Here is an 18,776-nt window from a genome sequence, read left to right as displayed (position 1 = left end):
AAAATTCTCCTATGCCCCTTAGTACTCAATGGTAGAGCTTTTGCCTATGGACAAAGAGCACACAAGCTCATGAATTTAGTCCTGTCCCAGGAAACCAGAGCAGATGAGTTAATTTATTCACTGAACTGAGAGGAGGACCAGGGACGAGCAGTGAACAGCAGGACTGTGGAAGAGAGCCCGCAAGTCGGGACAGTCCCACTGAATCTGGGACGACTTAGAGGTATGTTAGAGCTGCCCATAGGATTGCTAGAGAGGCAAATCAGAACCCCTGTCTAACTGCAAAAGGCCTTCAGAAAGATTTAGCAGACTCTGGAGTTATGTTACATACACACTACTGTTCAGAGAAACCTGCACAAATATGGCCTTCATGGAAGAGTCATCAGGAGAAAGTCTCTCCTGCATCCTCACCATAAAATTCAGAAGTATGCAAAAGAACATTAAACAAGCCTGATGTATTTTGGAAATACGTCCTGTGAATTGATGAGGTTAAACTAGAACTCTCTGGCCATAAGCATCAAAAGGTATGTGTGGACAAAAAAAGGGCACAGAATTTCAGGAAAACAAAAAAAAAAAAAAAACTACAAATGGATAATGATCCTGAACACACGTCAAAATCCACAACAGACTACCTCAAAAGGTGCAAAATATGAAGGTTTTACAAAGGCCATCACAGTCCCGTGGTCTGAACATCATTGAAAATCTGTGGCTAGACCTCTTACAAGAGCAGTGCATGCAAGCCAACCCAGGAATCTCACAGAAGTGGAAGACTTTTCCAAGGAAGAATGGATGAAAATCTCTCAAACAAGAACGGAGACTCTTTGCTGGCTGCAAAAAGCACTTACAAGCGGTGATACTTGTCCAAGAAGGTGCTACCAGGTACTAACCATGCAGGTGCCCAAACTTTTGCATTGGCCCATTTTCCTTTCTTATTTTCAGAAAATACAAAATTTATTGTTTGGAAATTCGGAGACATGTTGTTAGTAGTTTATAGAATAAAAAAAAATCAATTTACATTTTAGTCAAAAATATACCTATAAAAGAGAAAAATAAGAAAAACTGAAAATTTTGGTGTGGTCTCTTAATTTTTGCCAGAACTGTTATAAGACGTACCGGATTATAAGACGCACTCCAAATTCAGAGCAAAAAAAAAAAAATGGGGTCTGCCTTGTAATCCGGTGGTATCTTACCAGAGTGGGCAGCAGCGGTGGTGGAGGACTCACAGGAGGAAAAAACTGTAGGCTGTACTGGGGCTGTGGCGGAGGCTGACATGCTCAGGCAGCTGCTGTGCCGACTGCGCACGGTGAGGGCTTCAAAGAAATGGCACCCAAAGTTAGCGTAGATTGAGCTCTAGGCTCAATGGCAAGCAGAGATCTAATCTGCGCAAGCACCACTTTCCTGAAGACCGCTGGAGGGAGATCAATGGGCTGAAGGCGGCGCCTGTGCAGATAAGAGCTTGAGCCAAGAGCGCCATCTGCGCATACACAGACTCCGGGCGGCATTATTTGAAGTCCTCAACGCCCGACCCACAGCGCCAGACCAGCCGCCGGAGACCCCGAACAGCAGCCGTAGATCCCGCGCAGACACCGCACAGCCGGTAAAGCCACCAGAAACCACACACAGTCGCTGCAAAAACCGCACAGCCACCCCAGCAGCAGCCGCCGGAGACCCCGCATAGCAGCTGCACACATCGTACAGCCGCCGCAGCCCCTACACAGCCACCACAGCATTCCCCTGGCCTCTTGCGACCCCTCTCCACCACCCCAGTAAGCCTACATTCAAATTATAAGACGCACCCCTCACCTTCCTCCCAAATTTTTGGGAGAACAAGTGCGTCTCATAATCCGAAAAATACGGTAAAATTTATATATTATAAATATATTATAAATTATATATATATTTATTTTGCCTAAAACACAAAAGGAAATGTGTCATCTTTAACTTTATGCTTTTTAGAGATCATTTCATCTTCAACTTGCTTAACTGTTCACAATAGTAGTAACTTTGACCACGAGTGTCCAAAATGTTATATGCCACTGCGCTTATGTAATAATATACAATATACTGTATGTGATGTGTAGATTTCTACATCCACTCTCTGTAGTCAGATTTCATCTGTGCTACATCTACACATCTACTATCATGTATAGAAATGAGGGGATAGTGTACTTACCTCTCTAGTTTTGCCACAGAAGGGCTCGGACATAGGAATATGACAAACACCTGGGAGACAGCTGGGTGACCCATCGTAAAATGTCTGTGGCCTTTTTGTGGTCCTGTGGACAAAATGACATGTGTACATTATGAAATCTACAGGAAGATTTGCAAACACACTACACCCGAAGGTGTCTGATCTGCCTACCCCTTGTCTTGATACAGTGCATTGTGAAAGTATTTGGCTCCTTTGAATTTTTCAACCTTTTCCCACATTTCAGGCTTTAAACAAAGATAAAAAATTTTAAATTAATGGTGAAGAATGAACAACAAGTGGGACACAATTGTGAAGTTGAATGAAATGTATTGCTTATTTTAAACTTTTAAAAAATAAATAACTGAAAAGTGGGGCGTGCAATATTATTCATCCCCTTTAAGTTAATACTTTGTAGCGCCACCTATTGCTGCGATTAGAGCTGCAGTCGCTTGGGGTATGAATATCAGTTTTGCACATCGAGAGACTGAAATTCTTGCCTATTTTTCCTTTGCAAACCACTGGAGCTGAGTGAGGTTAGATGGAGAGCATTTGTGAACAGCAGTCTTCAGCTCTTTCCACAGATTCTCAATTGGATTCTGGTCTGGACTTTGACTTGGTCATTCTAACACCTGGATACGTTTATTTATGAACCATTCCATTGTAGATTTTGCTTTATGTTTGGGATCATTGTCTTGTTGGAAGACAAATCCCCGTCCCAGGTCTTTTGCAGAATCCTACAGGTTTTCTGCAAGAATGGTCCTGTATTTGGCTCCAATCATCTTCCCATCAATTTTAACCATCTTCCCTGTCCATGCTGAAGAAATGCAGGCCCAAACCATGATGCTGCCACCACCATGTTTGACAGTGGGGATGGTGTGTTCTGGGTGATGAGCTGTGTTGCTTTTACGCGAAACACATCGTTTGGCATTGTGCCCAAATAGTTTGATTTTGGTTTCATCTGACCAGAGCACCTTCTTACACATGTTTGGTGTGTCTCCCAGGTGGCTTGTGGCAAACTTTAAACAACACTTTTTATGGATATCTTTGAGAAATGGCTTTCTTCTTGCCACTCTTCCATAAAGGCCAGATTTGTGCAATGTACGACTGATTGTTGTCCTATGAACAGACTCTCCCACCTTAGCTGTAGATCTCTGCAGTTCATCCAGAGTGATCATGGGCCTCTTGGCTGCATCTCTGATCAGGCTTTTCCTTGTTTGAGATGAAAGTTTTGAGGGACAGCCAGGTCTTGGTAGATTTGCAGTGGTATGATACTCCTTCCATTTCAATATGCTCGCTTGCACAGTGCTCCTTGGGATGTTTAAAGTTTTGGAAATCTTTTTGTAACCAAATCCGGCTTTAAACTTCTCCACAACAGTATCACGGACCTGCCTGGTGTGTTCCTTGGTCTTCATGATGCTATCTGTGCTTTAAACAGAACACTGAGACTATCACAGAGCAGGTGCATTTATACGGAGACTTGATTACACACAGGTGGATTATATTTATAATCAGTCATTTAGGACAACATTGGATCCTCAATGAACTTCTGGAGTCAGTTTGCTGCACTGAAAATAAAGGGGATGAATAATATTGCACGCCCCAATTTTCAGTTTTTTATTTTTATAAAAGGTTTAAAATAAGGAAAAAAATGTTGTTCAATTTCACAATTGTGTCCCACTTGTTGTTGATTCTTCACTATTAATTTAAAATTTTTATCTTTATGTTTGAAGCCTGAAATGTGGGAAAAGGTAGAAAAATTCAAGGGGGCCGATACCTTTTGCAAGGCACTGAAGTATAATTTACAGAATAGCATTTGGTATGCGAGCTCCATGCCCTCGCCCTCGTTTAACATACCTCTGAACCATAAATGTTGTGCAAAGAAATTTGGTACAAACTGCATAGTGAAGATAAACACAATTGTATCCATGAAAAAAAAAAAGGAAAAAAAAAACATCTTTCAAATTTTGTGGTATTTATAAAATTGCAAACAAATGCAAACATGGGAATTCATGGAATACAATTATTTCATAAACATGGTATGGGGATTTCCAAGTTGTGTAACCTAAACCACATCTTTAGTTAAAATTCCCCTTCTCACCAGGCCGGCTGTCTTTTGAGGTTACACCGGCAATATGTTAAACATGCCATCTAGTGGTAGGAGAAGGGTTTTCTCCAGTGCTGCGGACCGGTTTAGAAAAAGGAGATGCACCCAGGAAACAACACTTACTGGGACATCCACGTCCCACACTACAAACCTCTTCCTGACGCAGCCTAATTTTACCTTCATGACCAGGACAAATGTTTAAATTCTGACCACTTTATGAGGTAATAACTCTGGAATGCTCATATTAGATATAGAGAGATATAGATATCTCTCTCCATCTACACACACACACACACACACACATACACATTAATATTATATATATATATATCCCAAGGATACTGAGCAATATGTTTTCATGACACAATGTATTTCATGACAAATAAATTTGTCAATATGATTTATGTTTATTTATAAAAAAGAAACATTTTGAAATTTACATTTTTAGGTCCTTATACCAGATAGTTAACAAATAACATTTTACCACATCTACTTTACATTAGCTCTATTTTTTAAGTTTTTTTTCTTGGTTAGCATGTTAAAAAGTGTTAATGTTTAGCAGCAATGTTTTATTATTTTAATAAAATTTACAAAACCTATATTTTGAAGGATCACTTCATTTTCTAGTGACTTTGACTATATGTAAAACAAAACAAAAAAAAGAATAACTGCACTCCTTAATGTATATCAATACTGATTCAGAACGTTTACCATTGCAGGTTCTTAACCCTTTAGTGACGGAGCTAATTTTCACCTTAATGACCAGACCAAATTTTGCAATTCTGACCAGTGTCACTTCATGAGGTTATAACTCTAGAACGCTTCAACGTATCCCGGTGATTCTGAGATTGTTTTTTCGTCACATATTGGACTTCATGTTAGTACCAAATTTAGGACAATATTTTTTGCGTTTATTTATGAAAAAAATTGAATATTGGCAAAAATTTTGAAAATTTTGCAATTTTCAACTTTTAAATTTTTATACCGTTAAACCAGAGATTTCTGTGACACAAAATAGTTAATAAATAACATTTCCCACATGTCTACTTTACATCAGCACAATTTTGGGAACAAAATTTTTTTTCGTTAGGAAGTTAGAGGGGTTCAAAGTTTATCAGCGATTTCTCATTTTTACATCAAAATTTACAAAACCAGTTTTTTAGGGACCACATCACATTTGAAGTGACTTCAATAGGCCTAGATGACAGAAAATACCCAAAATTGACACCATTATAAAAACTGCACCCCCCAAAGTACTCAAAACCACATTCAAGAAGTTTATTAACCCTTCAGGTGCTTCACATGAACAAAAGCAATGTGGAATGAAAAAAAGCAAAAATTAAATTTTACCTAAAAATGTTGCTCTAACCCAAATTTATTCACTTTTAGAAGAAATAACACAACAAAATGGACCCCAAAACTTGTTCCCCACTTTCTTATGAGCGCGCCGATACCCCACATGTGGTCAGAAACCTCTGTTTGGACAAATGGGAGGGCTCGGAACAGAAGGAGCAATATTTGAATTTTGGAAAGCAAATTTGGCTGAAATAGATTGCGGGCACCATGTTGCATTTACAGGTCCGCTAAGGTACCTAAACAGAAGAAACCCCTCACAAGTGACACCATTTTGGAAACTAGACCCCTCAAGGCTTCTATCTAGGGGTATAGTGAGCATTTTAGATCCACAGGTACTTCAGATTTTGTTAACGTAACGTTGTCATATTGAAAATTTTAATAATTTTCTCAAAAATGTTGCTTTAGCATCAATTTTCTCACTTTTTCAAGAGGTAATTCCAAAAATTTGACCTCAAGGTTTGTTAACCACTTTTTTATGAGTGCGGTGATACCTCACATGTGGTCTGAAACCTTTGTTTGGACAAATGGGAGGGCTTGGAACGAAAGGAGCAATATTTGAATTTTGGAAAGGAAATTTGGCTGAAAAAGATTGCGGGCACCATGTCACATTTGGAGGACCCCTAAGGTACCTAAACAGCAGAAACCCCGCACAAGTGACCCCATTTTGGAAACTAGGCCCCTCAAGGAATTTATCTAGATGTTTGGTGAGTACCCTGAACCCCCAGGTGCTTCACAGAATTTTATAACGTTGAGCCATGAAAAAAAAAAAATAAAATTTTACCACAAAATTGTTATTTCAACCAGGTAGCTTTTTTTTTTACAAGAGTAAAAGGAAAAAATTCAGCATAACATTTATTGTGCAATTTCTCCTGAGTTTGGCGATACCTTATATGTGGTGGAAATCAACTGTTTGGGCGCATGGCAGGGCTCGGAAGGGAAGGAGTGCCATTTGACTGCAAAATTGGCTGGAATCAATAGCGGACGCCAGGTTGCATTTGGAGAGCCCTTGAGGTGCCTAAACAGTGGCGGTCCCCCACAAGTGACTCCATTCTGGAAACAAGACACCTCAAGGCTTTTATCTAGGTGTATAGTGAGCAGTTTGAATCCACGAATACTTCACAGAATTTGATAAGCTTAGGTTGCCATATTGAAAATTTTCATTTTTTTCACAAAAATGTTGCTTCAGCATCAAATTTCTCACTTTTTCAAGAGACAACAACAAACCGTGGACCCAACAGGTTTTTATCCAATGTCTTATGAGCACAGGGATACCCCACATGTGGCCAAAAACCTCTGTTTGGATAAATTGGAGGGCTTGGAATGGAAGGAGCACCATTTGAATTCTGGAAAAGTTGAGATAAATTGCGGGCACCATGTCACATTTGCAGGGCCCCTTGGGTACCTATACATTAGAAACCCCCCACAAGTGACCCCATTTTGGAAACTGGATTTTATTCAGGAGTATAGTAAGCATTTTGAATCCACAGGTACTTCACAAAAATGTTGCTGTAGCAACAAATGTCTCACTTTTAGGCTATGTGGCCATGATCCAGCGACACGGCGTCTAGTACACAGTGTCAGCCTTCCTGCAGAGATGTGAGTGTTGTCCACGGGAGAACGCAGCTGCCCATGCCCACGATTTGGGTTCAGGCCGCTGTGGAGCTCTATGCTACCTGCAGAGAACACTCATCTCCGCAGCATAAATTGACATGTGGAGGCTTGGGAAGCTGCGCCACAGGTCGGTTTATGCTGCGGAGAAGAGAAGCACAGTGGGCATGGGATTTCTAAAAATCCTTCCACTGTGCTTCTACTGCACAACGCAGCGTTATGGACGCAGGGAAAACACTCTGCGCCCAAAACGCTGCAAACCCTGATCGTGGGCACACAGCCTAAAATGCTACAATGGATGAATGGATAGATGTCAAACATATATAACGTCCCACCCCCTGCATATTCTAAGCTGGCGCCCTTTAGTGCCTTTCATGTGGCACTAAAGGGTGCCTAGCCTTGTATTTAGCCCCCCAAAAAATTAATAATTAAAATAAACGACGTGGGGTCCCCCCTATTTTTGATAGCCAGCTAGGGTAAAGCAGACAGCTGTAGCCTGCAAACCACAGCTGACAGCTTCACCTTGGCTGGTTATCAATTTGGAGGGCTCCCCAGGCGTTTTTTAAAAAAAAAAAAAAAAAAACGTGGGGTCCCCCCCAAATTAGATCACAAGCCAAGGTGAAGCAGACAGCTGGGGTCTGGTATTCTCAGGGTGGGAAGAGCCATGGTTATTGGACTCTTCCCAGCCTAAAAATAGCAGGCCGCAGCCGCCCCAGAAGTGGCGCATCCATTAGATGCGCCAATCCTGGCGCTTCGCTCCAGCTCATCCCGCGCCCTGGTGCGGTGGCAGACGGGGTAATATATGGGGTTGATACCAGCTGTAATGTCACCTGGCATCAAGCCCTAGGGTTAGTGATGTCACGGCATCTGAACAGATACCCGACATTACTAACCCAGTCAAGTAATAGAAAAAAATAAAGACAAAAAAAAAATTTATTTGAAAAAAAAACTCCCCGAAACATTCCTCTTTTACCAATTTATTGAAAATAAATAAATTTCGGTCGCTGTAATCCATTTTGGAGGTCCCGCGCCGACTCTGGATCTTCTAGAATATGGGGGGCACGTTCAGGGAACGTATCCCCCATTTTCTGGAAGAGCAAGCTCTCCATGAGCAGTGTGGGTGCAGTAATCTGAGAATACTGCACTCACACTGCCCCGGTCCAACCTAGGGCAGAGTGACCTGCAGTAACCTCATTCTAGAATATGAGGGGCACGCTCACAGAACGTACCCCCCATTTTCTAGAACAGCAGTCTCTCCATGTGAGGAGTGTGACTGCAGATTACCGCACTCACCCTCCCCCGGTCCACAGTGGAGTAGCCTGTGCAGTAGCGACGTCAGCAGGATCCCTGCTTGCAGGGATCCAGCTGACAGCCGCTGTCTGCGCATGCGCCGTCAGCTTTCAAGAAGGAGGCGGCGTGCTGTGATCGCGGGGCCGGAGCAGGAGCACCAGCAGCCAGGTAACGTAAAACCGGGGGCTGGGGGGGGGGGGCGACGGCGACGGCGGGACCTGGGGACAACTTTCTGCCGCATGTGACGTGTCACATGCGGCAGAAAGTGCAGGATGAATGCGGCCGCCATCTTCCACGCTCCGGAGGGGGGAGGGGGGAGGCGGCTCTGGAGACCGGAGGGGGCTCCGGGGACCAGAGATCTCCGGTGGACCGGAGGAGGGGTCAGGGGGAGGACATTTCCCTCCGATCTGAAATGTTTGATCATTTCAGATCGGAGGGAAATGAATGCAGAGCCGGCGGCGGCGGGAGTTTTCAGCGCGCGTCGGCGCCATCTTGGATTTTCCGGAGGGGGGGTAGGGGTGGTGGGGGGACTCTCCGGTACCGGGGGCTTTGGGGGCACTAAGGGCTCATATTTATTTCTCATCTGACATGTTTGATCACGTCAGATGAGAAATAAATCAATTTTACCGGCCATTTATTTTTTTTTAATGTTGTCGCCGGTATACATCGCATTAACGGGGTCCAAAAAAAACACCCCGATTCATAATCTTGGGGGTCTCAGCTACCTCCGGTAGCTGAAACCCCCGAGATTTTTCGTCACTGGGGGGCGCTACAAGCTTTTTCCGGCCTGACGTCTCAAGACGTCGGAACAGAATAAGTACCCTGTTTTTCCGACGTCTTGAGACGTTAGGCCGTCGCTATGGGGTTAAAAGGCAATAATACAAAGTGGAAGAAAGAAAATAAAGCTGTTTGGTACTTAACGTAAAATCTCTTTCTCGTACCTTTCATTGGGGGATACCAGAACCATGGGTTAATATGTTTTCACATGGATGCTGACTAAGGCTATCTGCACACATTGCTTTTTTTAGACGCTGCGTTTTTGTGCATTTTTGGCTGCACTCGCGGCAAAAATGCAACGGTAAAAAATGCATGTGTTTTTCCCCGCGTTTCAGTGTGTTTTTCCAATGCATTGCATGAGTGGAAAACGCTGTAGAACGCAGAACAGAATTGACATGACCTTTTTTTTTAGCTCAAAAACGCAGCTAAAAGAAGAAAAAAAAGCTGTGTGCAGGCAGCAAAAATGAAAATGTTGACTTTCTGGGAAAGCAAACTCATGCAGTTTGGAGCCCAAAAACACACAAAAAATGCTGCGAAAACCACACTGTGCGCACATAGCTTAAGAATACTGGGAAAAAGAGGTTACGTTCGGCTCGACCGCTGAGTAGGTGCTCAGAAGTAAAAAAAAGTATCAATATAAAAATTATATAAAGCTTAGGCACACTAGATGAGGAGACCAACAGTTGTATGTTTAGAATGATGTGTTTCTTAAAAATGAGAAAAGGAATCCAAAAAGAAAAATCCAAGAATGTTCATAAAGAAAAATAGTCTGATGTTTTGGCTCAAGTTGGAGCCTTCATCAGGGATAAATACAAAGGAATTCAACGTGTGCCGAAGTTTTATATAATTTTTGATAAACCTTAAAAAAAAAAAAAATATGATGAGGACACCTGCTCATGAGCCTACAGCTGGATAGCCCACACCACACATTTGTTACTGCAAATGTAGTAGGAGGAGAAAAGCCAAGACCCCCTCCAAACGAAGGAGGGTGCTGTGTCCCACAATGAAGGCTATTTTTTTTCTCAGTCGTTTCACTGGAGGACGCAGGAACCATGGGACATCATAAAGCTGTTCCTGGGGTGTGAAAACTAATTCAACTACTGAAAAAGGAAGTATAGCTCTCCGTATTGGCATCTGTAGTACCCTTCTGCTAAGACTTGTATCCACAAACGCAAAAGGTAAGATCTGGAGAGAAGACTAAAGTATCGTCCCTATGGAATAGAAGAACAGACACCTAGAGGCATAAGACACTGGCGGCTTTAACCCCGCGGGGGAAGAAAGCGGTGCCCTGAAAGGGTAGACCTAGCTTAGCCCGACCATACGCACTGGCAGATCAAAACCAGAGGAAAAAAAAAATATATAAAAAGAAAAATGTTAGCTCCAAACTTGCCTATTAAGGCGCAGACATGTCTGCTCCTCAGATCCATGTCTGCCTCCGAATGAAACAAAGCTTAACTGAATAGATGGGTGTCAGCTGCCCGGATGTAGTCTCGTGGGAAGGAGTCAAAGGTGTAATCTTAGTGTCAGTGTCAAGGTGGCAGCATATTAACCCAGGATTTGTGGCGTTATCTAAAAAAAACAAACCTTTTTTTTATTACAATTTTGCGCTAGCCCCAAATTTTTAATTTTCACAACAGTAAAAGGAGGAAACATGCCCACAATTTGTTGTGCAATATCACCCCAGGTACGCAGATACCCCACGTGTTTGATAACTACTGCTGTGGCATAATGCAGGACTGGGAAGGGAATGAATATGATTTGACTTTTGTTGAGCAATTTTTGCTGGAGCAGATTATGTATGGCATTTTGCATTTAGACTGCCCTTGAAATGCCAAAACAGCAAGAAAAAAAAATAAATCAAAAAAAAAAAAAAAGTGTCCAAATTTTGGAAACTACATCCTTTGAGGAATTAATTGAGAGAAAGTGAGCATTTTTGACCCACAGGTGATTTGCAGAAATTTTTATCTTTGGGCCATGTAAATGAAAAAGTATATTGTTTCCAGAAAAATGTTGCTTTAGCCCAACACTTATCATTTTGTGAGAGAAGTGATGATGTGCCTGACATCACCACTCATCAGTACTCAGTCTTCGGAAGCTCAGGGTGAGCCAGGAGTGGCAGCTGCTCCAAGTCTATGGAACCTCATTTTGACGCTCCATAGCATTTGATGCTAGTAATTGACGAACGTCGTGAACGCTGGACTAAGTCAGACATGGGAACTTTGCTTTCTAATAAATTGGCAAATCTGGGACAGTATTGTTTTTATTTCTCTCTTTTTAGGTCTTTCAGGTTTCCATTTCTGGACTACTTCGGATGGAGTTGTATGGATTTTTTTTAATAAACTGGTGAACTAGGGAAAGTGTGGGGGAGAATTTTTATTATTTTTACTTTCTGGGTTAGTAATGGGCGTGTCTGATAAGATACCATTAGGCTATGTGCGCACGTGTGCGCTCTCCACTGCACCTAAAAGGTGCGCTTCAGAGCGCAGCTGAAAAGCTCCGTTCTGAAGCGCATGGTGCCGGCAGAGAACGTGCGCTCTGCATGCAGCTCCTGCCATAGACAGAGCAGGGGCTGCCGATAAAGCGCACGGAAGAAGTGACATGTCACTTCTTAGAACGCGTGCTTCGGGCAGCAGCCGAAGCGCTGCGCTCTAAGACGCCACATGCGCACGGCCCCTGCACAATCTCCATAGATTATGCAGGGGACGCAGGACGCATGCAGTTACGCTGCACTACAAAGCGCAGCGTAACTGCATGTAATTACGTAACGTGCGCACATAGCCTGACTAACACCAGGACCCTACACAGCTGACATCAACCACATAAACCATTACATTGTCACTGCACCAGGGCAATTGGGAAGAGCCAAGGTGAAGACCTAATATTGGCACATCTTATGTGAAGCGCCACTTCTGGGGTGGCTGGTGTATTTAGGCTAAGAAGGTTTGGTTTCAAGAACCATGGACCTTCACAGCCTGATATCTCACAGCTGTCTGCTTTACCTTTGCTGGTTATCAAAAAATCAGAGGGACCCCACATTTATTTAATTAGGTTAAACTCCCTTTAGTGCCACATGAAAGCCACTAAAAGGTGCAAGTGTATAATATCTAGGGAGGATATATTTTGTTGAGATGTTTTTTGGTGCGTTTAAGCTGCGTAAACGCGTTAAAAAGATCGTGAGGTTTTTTTTTTTACCTGCAGATATTCCCATTTAATGCAAGTCTATAGGGAAATTCCACCAAAATTCCACTTCCTGGGCTGCATTTTGACATTTTAATACCGCTCACCTGAAGAATCAAGTGGCATAGCAGCGAAACGTGCATCGGAGTGGTCCCACTGTGCATGCAATTATAGGGGATATTTTTGCAATTGGTAACTCTTTTATGGCATAAGGAATTGAATGCTTTTTTTTTTGTCTTTCTGCTAGTTTGAAATTTGTTAGCATCAATATTCCTCATATATGTGAATATGAGCAGCCATCCCTCTTTTACCGGTATTTTCTCTTTTTCCCCTATATTTCACACAGAGATTTTACTTGCTGTTTTGATCTCTTAGCAATTACCACCTTTGGGCCCTATACTAGCTCACCTACACTCTTGTAGAGACTAGGTGCTTCCCCCTTGTATTTTCACCCAATTTAACTGTTATATATGCAAAAAAAAAAAAAATAATAGTATTTATGACTTTCTTCATGAATGTTTCAGTGGATATATTGTCATAAATAAAATAGTCGATTGTTTTGCCATAAAACTCCTCGTTTTCTTTTTGAACATTATTTCAATGGAGTGGAATGAACTAATTGAATATTTACAATAAATGTATATACCTGACCATAAATATGATAATTTATCCAATGAATCTGGGTTTGATATTTAATACAGTGTTTTACCACCAAGAGATTATCACTACAGGACAACTGCCTTGTTACTCCTTGTCCAACCAAGCCTCCAGCACTGATAAGCAGCTCTCTGTCATTACACATTCGACAGCTGTCCATCTACATCAGTGTTGTGGTCGGGATTATATAGGATTCAACATTCAATGGAAGTCTTTAACAAGAGGTTGGACGGACATCTATCTGGGATGATTTAGTGCAGAGTTCCCCAACTCCAGTCCTCAAGGGCCACCAACAGTGCATGATTTTAGGATCCTTAGCAATGCATGGGTGTTGGAATGATCACCTGTGCGGGTGGTTAAATTATCACCTGTGCAATACTAAGGAAACCCTGAAAACATGCACTGTTGGTGGCCCTTGAGGACTGGAGTTGGGGACCCCTGATTTAGTGAATCCTGCTTTGCGCAGGGGGTTGGACTACATGACCCAGGAGGTCCATTCCAACTCTACCATTCTATGATTCTGACCTTTGGTAGATCTGCAGCAGAGAAAACGGTGCTTTATCACAACTGCGGCACCGACTACACCAAGTAATCGATCGCAGGGTCTCTGCCCTTACACCATGCTGCCGTCAGGTTACATAGCAAAAACCTGCTGACAGATTCCCTTTATTAGTAAGCTACGCATGTTCAGTTATTGTAAATTACGTACTACTCCACTATAAATACTCCTCAAAGAAAGGTAAGGAGTTTATTTTACCCTGCTATAACATATGTAGTGTATCCTCTTGTCTTCTGTGGATAAGACTGATATACTATACGTATATATTTTACTACGTTGCACAATGAATACATCTTAAAATCTTACGTTTAAATATTTTGTCGCTATATTCTGAGGGCCATAACTTTTTAGTTTTCGAGTGACAGAATTATATGTGGGTCTGAGTTTTGAACACTGAGCTATAGTTTCCAGTTATACCATTTTGTGGTACTTGTGACTTTTTGATCATTTTTATTACATTTATTTTAAAAAAGAGCAATCTCAATCCTGGGAATAGGTTGGGGTTTTTTTCTGTTTTTTTGAGTGCTCACAATGCGGTATAATTCACAAGATAACGGTGTCAAGATAATTAGCAATGGCACAATTTATGGGCATTTTTTTGTGCAATGCCAGCTATCTGGTGCATTTTACTTTTCAGTTTATGTTGATGCATCAGGATTTGTTTTATCTTGACAATGTAGCGTTTATTAATGTCACTGAGGGACATGAATCACTTTTTTGGAAGGCAGTATGGAAAAAATAGTTCTGGAAATATTTTTTTTTCTTCACAACATTTACAGTGTATGGTTAACACCTTAACTTCAGGGGGTGGGATTCAGCCGGTTCTCGAGAACCGGTTGTTAAAATAGCAGCCAGTTCCCAGAAGCGGCAAGAAACAGCTCCGGCGATCCGGTTCCCTGTATTCACTTGTGTTAGTGTCTCTTTAAGACACTAGCACAAATGAATGCCCGTACCTCCGAGCCGCACTTCCTGGCTCAGTGGAGCCTGTCGGTTCCCTGACCCAGCGTGCAGCGACCAGATGACGCTGCAGAGGTCACGGCAGTGAGAGGAGGGAGCTCCTCCTCCTGCCGTCTGTCAGCGTCAGTGTGCAGAGAGCCGTGGAGGAGGACGGGAGACACAGGAGAGGCAGCCGCTGCAGGTAAGTGCTCAGTGTGCCGAAGATGCAGGGAGAGGGGCCACATAAGAGGGGAGCGCTATATGGGGAGAAGGGCCGCATAAGAGGGGAGCTATATGTGGCTATATGGGGAGAGGAGGCCATAAAAGGATAGTATTTGCATGGAGAAAGGGGCCATAATGGGACGGGATCTGCATGGAGAAAGGGGCCATAATGGGACGGGATCTGCATGGAGAAAGGGGCCATAATGGGACGGGATCTGCAGGGGGAAAGGTGCCATAATGGGACGGGATGTGCAGGGGGAAAAGGGCCATAATGGGACGGGATCTGCAGGGGGAAAGGGGCCATAATGGGACGGGATCTGCAGTGGGAAAGGGGCCATAATGGGACGGGATCTGCAGGGGGAAAGGGGCCATAATGGGACGGGATCTGCAGGGGGAAAGGGGCCATAATGGGACGGGATCTGCAGGGGGAAAGGGGCCATAATGGGACGGGATCTGCAGGGGGCAAGAGACCACAGGGGATGGAATCTGCAGGGGGCAAGAGACCACAGGGGATGGAATCTGCAGGGGGCAAGAGACCACAGGGGATGGAATCTGCAGGGGGCAAGAGACCACAGGGGATGGAATCTGCAGGGGGCAAGAGACCACAGGGGATGGAATCTGCAGGGGGCAAGAGACCACATGGGATGGAATCTGCAGGGGGGCAAGAGACCACATGGGATGGAATCTGCAGGGGGCAAGAGACCACATGGGATGGAATCTGCAGGGGGCAAGAGACCACATGGGATGGAATCTGCAGGGGGCAAGAGACCACATGGGATGGAATCTGCAGGGGGCAAGAGACCACATGGGATGGAATCTGCAGGGGGCAAGAGACCACATGGGATGGAATCTGCAGGGGGCAAGAGACCACATGGGATGGAATCTGCAGGGGGCAAGAGACCACATGGGATGGAATCTGCAGGGGGCAAGAGACCACATGAGATGGAATCTGCAGGGGGCAAGAGACCACATGGGATGGAATCTGCAGGGGGCAAGAGACCACATGGGATGGAATCTGCAGGGGGCAAGAGACCACTTGGGATGGAATCTGCAGGGGGCAAGAGACCACATGGGATGGAATCTGCAGGGGGCAAGAGACCACATGGGATGGAATCTGCAGGGGGCAAGAGACCACATGGGATGGAATCTGCAGGGGGCAAGAGACCACATGGGATGGAATCTGCAGGGGGCAAGAGACCACATGGGATGGAATCTGCAGGGGGCAAGAGACCACATGGGATGGGATCTGCAAGACCACATGGGATGGGATCTGCAGGGGGCAAGAGACCACATGGGATGGGATCTGCAGGGGGCAAGAGACCACATGGGATGGGATTTGCAAGGGGCAAGAGACCACATGGGATGGGATCTGTTGGGGGAAAGGAGCCACATGGGATGAGATCTGTATGGGGAAGGTCGTCCGTTCCAATTTTAGCAGGGCTCCTTTAGTAATAATTTTTAAAAACTGTAGGAAAACCATTTAAGGCTATGTGCGCACTAGGCCGTTTTACCCGCGGTTTTGCTGCGGAAATTTCTTGAGAAATGTTTGAAATCTTTCTGCTGACATTTCCCAGCAAAACCTATGGGAAAAAAAAATAGCTGTGCGCACACTGCGTTTTTTTCTCAAGAAAATTCTTTGTGAAGATTTTCTTGAGAAAATGTGCATGTCAATTCTTTTCCGCAGGTACCTGCGGTATACCCCCGGTATTTCACTCCATTCACTGTAATGTAATCGCGAAATTCCGGGGGTATACCGCAGGTAGCAAATGATGTGCGGTATACCCCCGGTATAGCCGCAATTTTCCCGCGGTAATGCTCATCGCTGTCTGCGGTTTTGCAGGGAGTGATGTCATTATGACAGACGAGGAAGCGGAACAGAGTAAACACAGACGTTACACTCCCTGGACGCCGCACAGAAGCGCTTCCATGTGACATCCGTCGGGTGCCCGTGCAGTCTGTGTCCCGCTCCGGCCCCGCCGCTGCTTGCCCTGCAGTGTGTCAGTGTCTGCCCGCAGTATCAACAGCTTGTCACCTTGCAGCGCAGGCAGACCCTGAGACACAGCAGTGCGAGCAGCCGCGGGGATGACGGGCGCTGCTGTCAGGAGGTGAGCTGAAATCATTACCTGCTGTGACGATCTCCTGCCTCCTGATGTCATCGCTGTCACTGCCGTCTATGCCCGCGGCCCGAGACTGTCACTAGCGGTGACGTCACGGGCTCTCGCGATACTGCTGACAACGCGGCGGGCATAGTCAGTGACAGCGCTGATGGCAGGACTGCAGGAGATCATCACAGCAGGTATAAATCTCATCTAACCTCCTGATGGCAGCGCTCGGCATCCCCTGCAGTGACCTGGGCTGACCTATTGATGTTAGCTCAGGTCACTGCATTACTCTCCCAGCCAATGGGGAACATTCTGTTCTTCACTTACTGGGACAGTGACTAAGGTATGGATCGTCGTGGGACTCCCCCCCCCCCCCCCCTTATTGGATTACGCCGGACCCGAATTTGATTGATTTGATTGTTCTTGTCAATAAATTGGTGAAAGAGGGAATGTGGGGAGTGTTTTTTCAAATAAAACTTTTTTTTGTTGTCTATTTTTTATTTCTTACTGACTGGGTTGGTGATGTCAGGTATCTGATAGACGCGTGACATCACTAACCCCAGGGCTTGATGCCAGGTGACATTACACATCTGTTATCAACCCCATATATTACCCCGTTTGCCACCGCACCAGGGCAACGGGATGAGTTGGGGCGAAGCGCCAGGATTGGCACGTCTAATGGATGCGCCACTTCTGGGGCGGTTGCGGCCTGCTATTTTTAGGCTGGGGAGTGACCAATAACAGTGGACCTCCCTAGTCTGAGAATATCAGACCCCAGCTGTCCGCTTTACCTTGGCTGGTGATCCAATATGGGGGGACCCCACGTTTTTTGTTTTAAATTATTTATTTAATGTAAAATAACAGCATGGGGTGCCCTCTGTTTTGGATTACCAGCCAAGGTGAAGCTGCCAGCTGTGGTATGTAGGCTGCAGCCGTCTGCTTTTCCCTAGCTGGCTACAAAAGATGGGGGGACCTCACGTCATTTTTTTTAATTATTTATTTTTTGGCTAAATACAAGGCTAGGCACCCTTTAGTGCCACATGAAAGTCACTAAAGGGTGCCAGCTTAGAATATGCAGGGGGGTGGGACATTATATAGGTCTTTCTCATCTATCTATTCATCTATCCATCTTTCCCTCTATCCATTATCTGTCTATCAATTATCTATCTATAATATTTATTGCAGTTCAGCATAAAAAACTTGCAGGGACCGCATGCGTTTTTCCCGCGGTTTTGGTGCGGTTTTTTACCGCAGGTGCGGTGATCAACTTCCAGAAGTTTCTCAAGAAATTTTCTTGAGAAAAATCACTTTTCTAGTGCGCACATAGCCTAATACAATAACACTGACAGTGACTAGAACAACTGGTGCTGGACAGGAGAGTGAAGGTAGAGGAGGGGAAGAAGGGGAAAGAGATTTTACTGGAAATTACTTGTATTTTTTGGTTGAGGGAAGTGCATGAAAATGGGCGTGGCTAACAAAATGGGTGTGGTTACAGAATGGGTGTGGTTTTCAAATGGGCGGGGTTTACAGAGAACCTGTTAAAAATTTGAATCCCACCCCTGCTTAACTTTACTCTGTGAGTCAATACAACTAAAGTGATACTCAACCTATTTTTATTTCATGTTTTACTGCTTTTAATGCCCTTTTAGAGCCGATAATCGATGATTGAGTGCACTCTCCGTATTGGCCCGTGTAAAGGACAATTACCTAACAGACAAGCAAAACATTCATTCCGGTGACTTACTTTATGCTGTATTAAAATAATCATTATCGGCAGCACGTCGCCTGTGTAAGCTGTTA

General features: G+C 44.2%; 1 protein-coding gene across 1 annotated transcript in view; it reads right to left on the bottom strand.

Moving 5' to 3' along the window:
• Window positions 1–18,776, bottom strand: part of MTAP (methylthioadenosine phosphorylase) — a 109,179-nt gene that overhangs the window by 48,166 nt on the left and 42,237 nt on the right. The window contains exon 5 of the mRNA XM_075339485.1: window positions 2,171–2,273. Coding sequence (XP_075195600.1) covers window positions 2,171–2,273 — 103 coding nt within the window. The remainder of the gene's footprint in view (window positions 1–2,170; window positions 2,274–18,776) is intronic.

Source organism: Anomaloglossus baeobatrachus, chromosome 1 (genome assembly GCF_048569485.1).
Source record: "Anomaloglossus baeobatrachus isolate aAnoBae1 chromosome 1, aAnoBae1.hap1, whole genome shotgun sequence".
In the NCBI taxonomy this organism is placed as follows: Eukaryota; Metazoa; Chordata; class Amphibia; order Anura; family Aromobatidae; genus Anomaloglossus; species Anomaloglossus baeobatrachus.
This window is presented reverse-complemented; position numbering and strand designations above follow the sequence as displayed.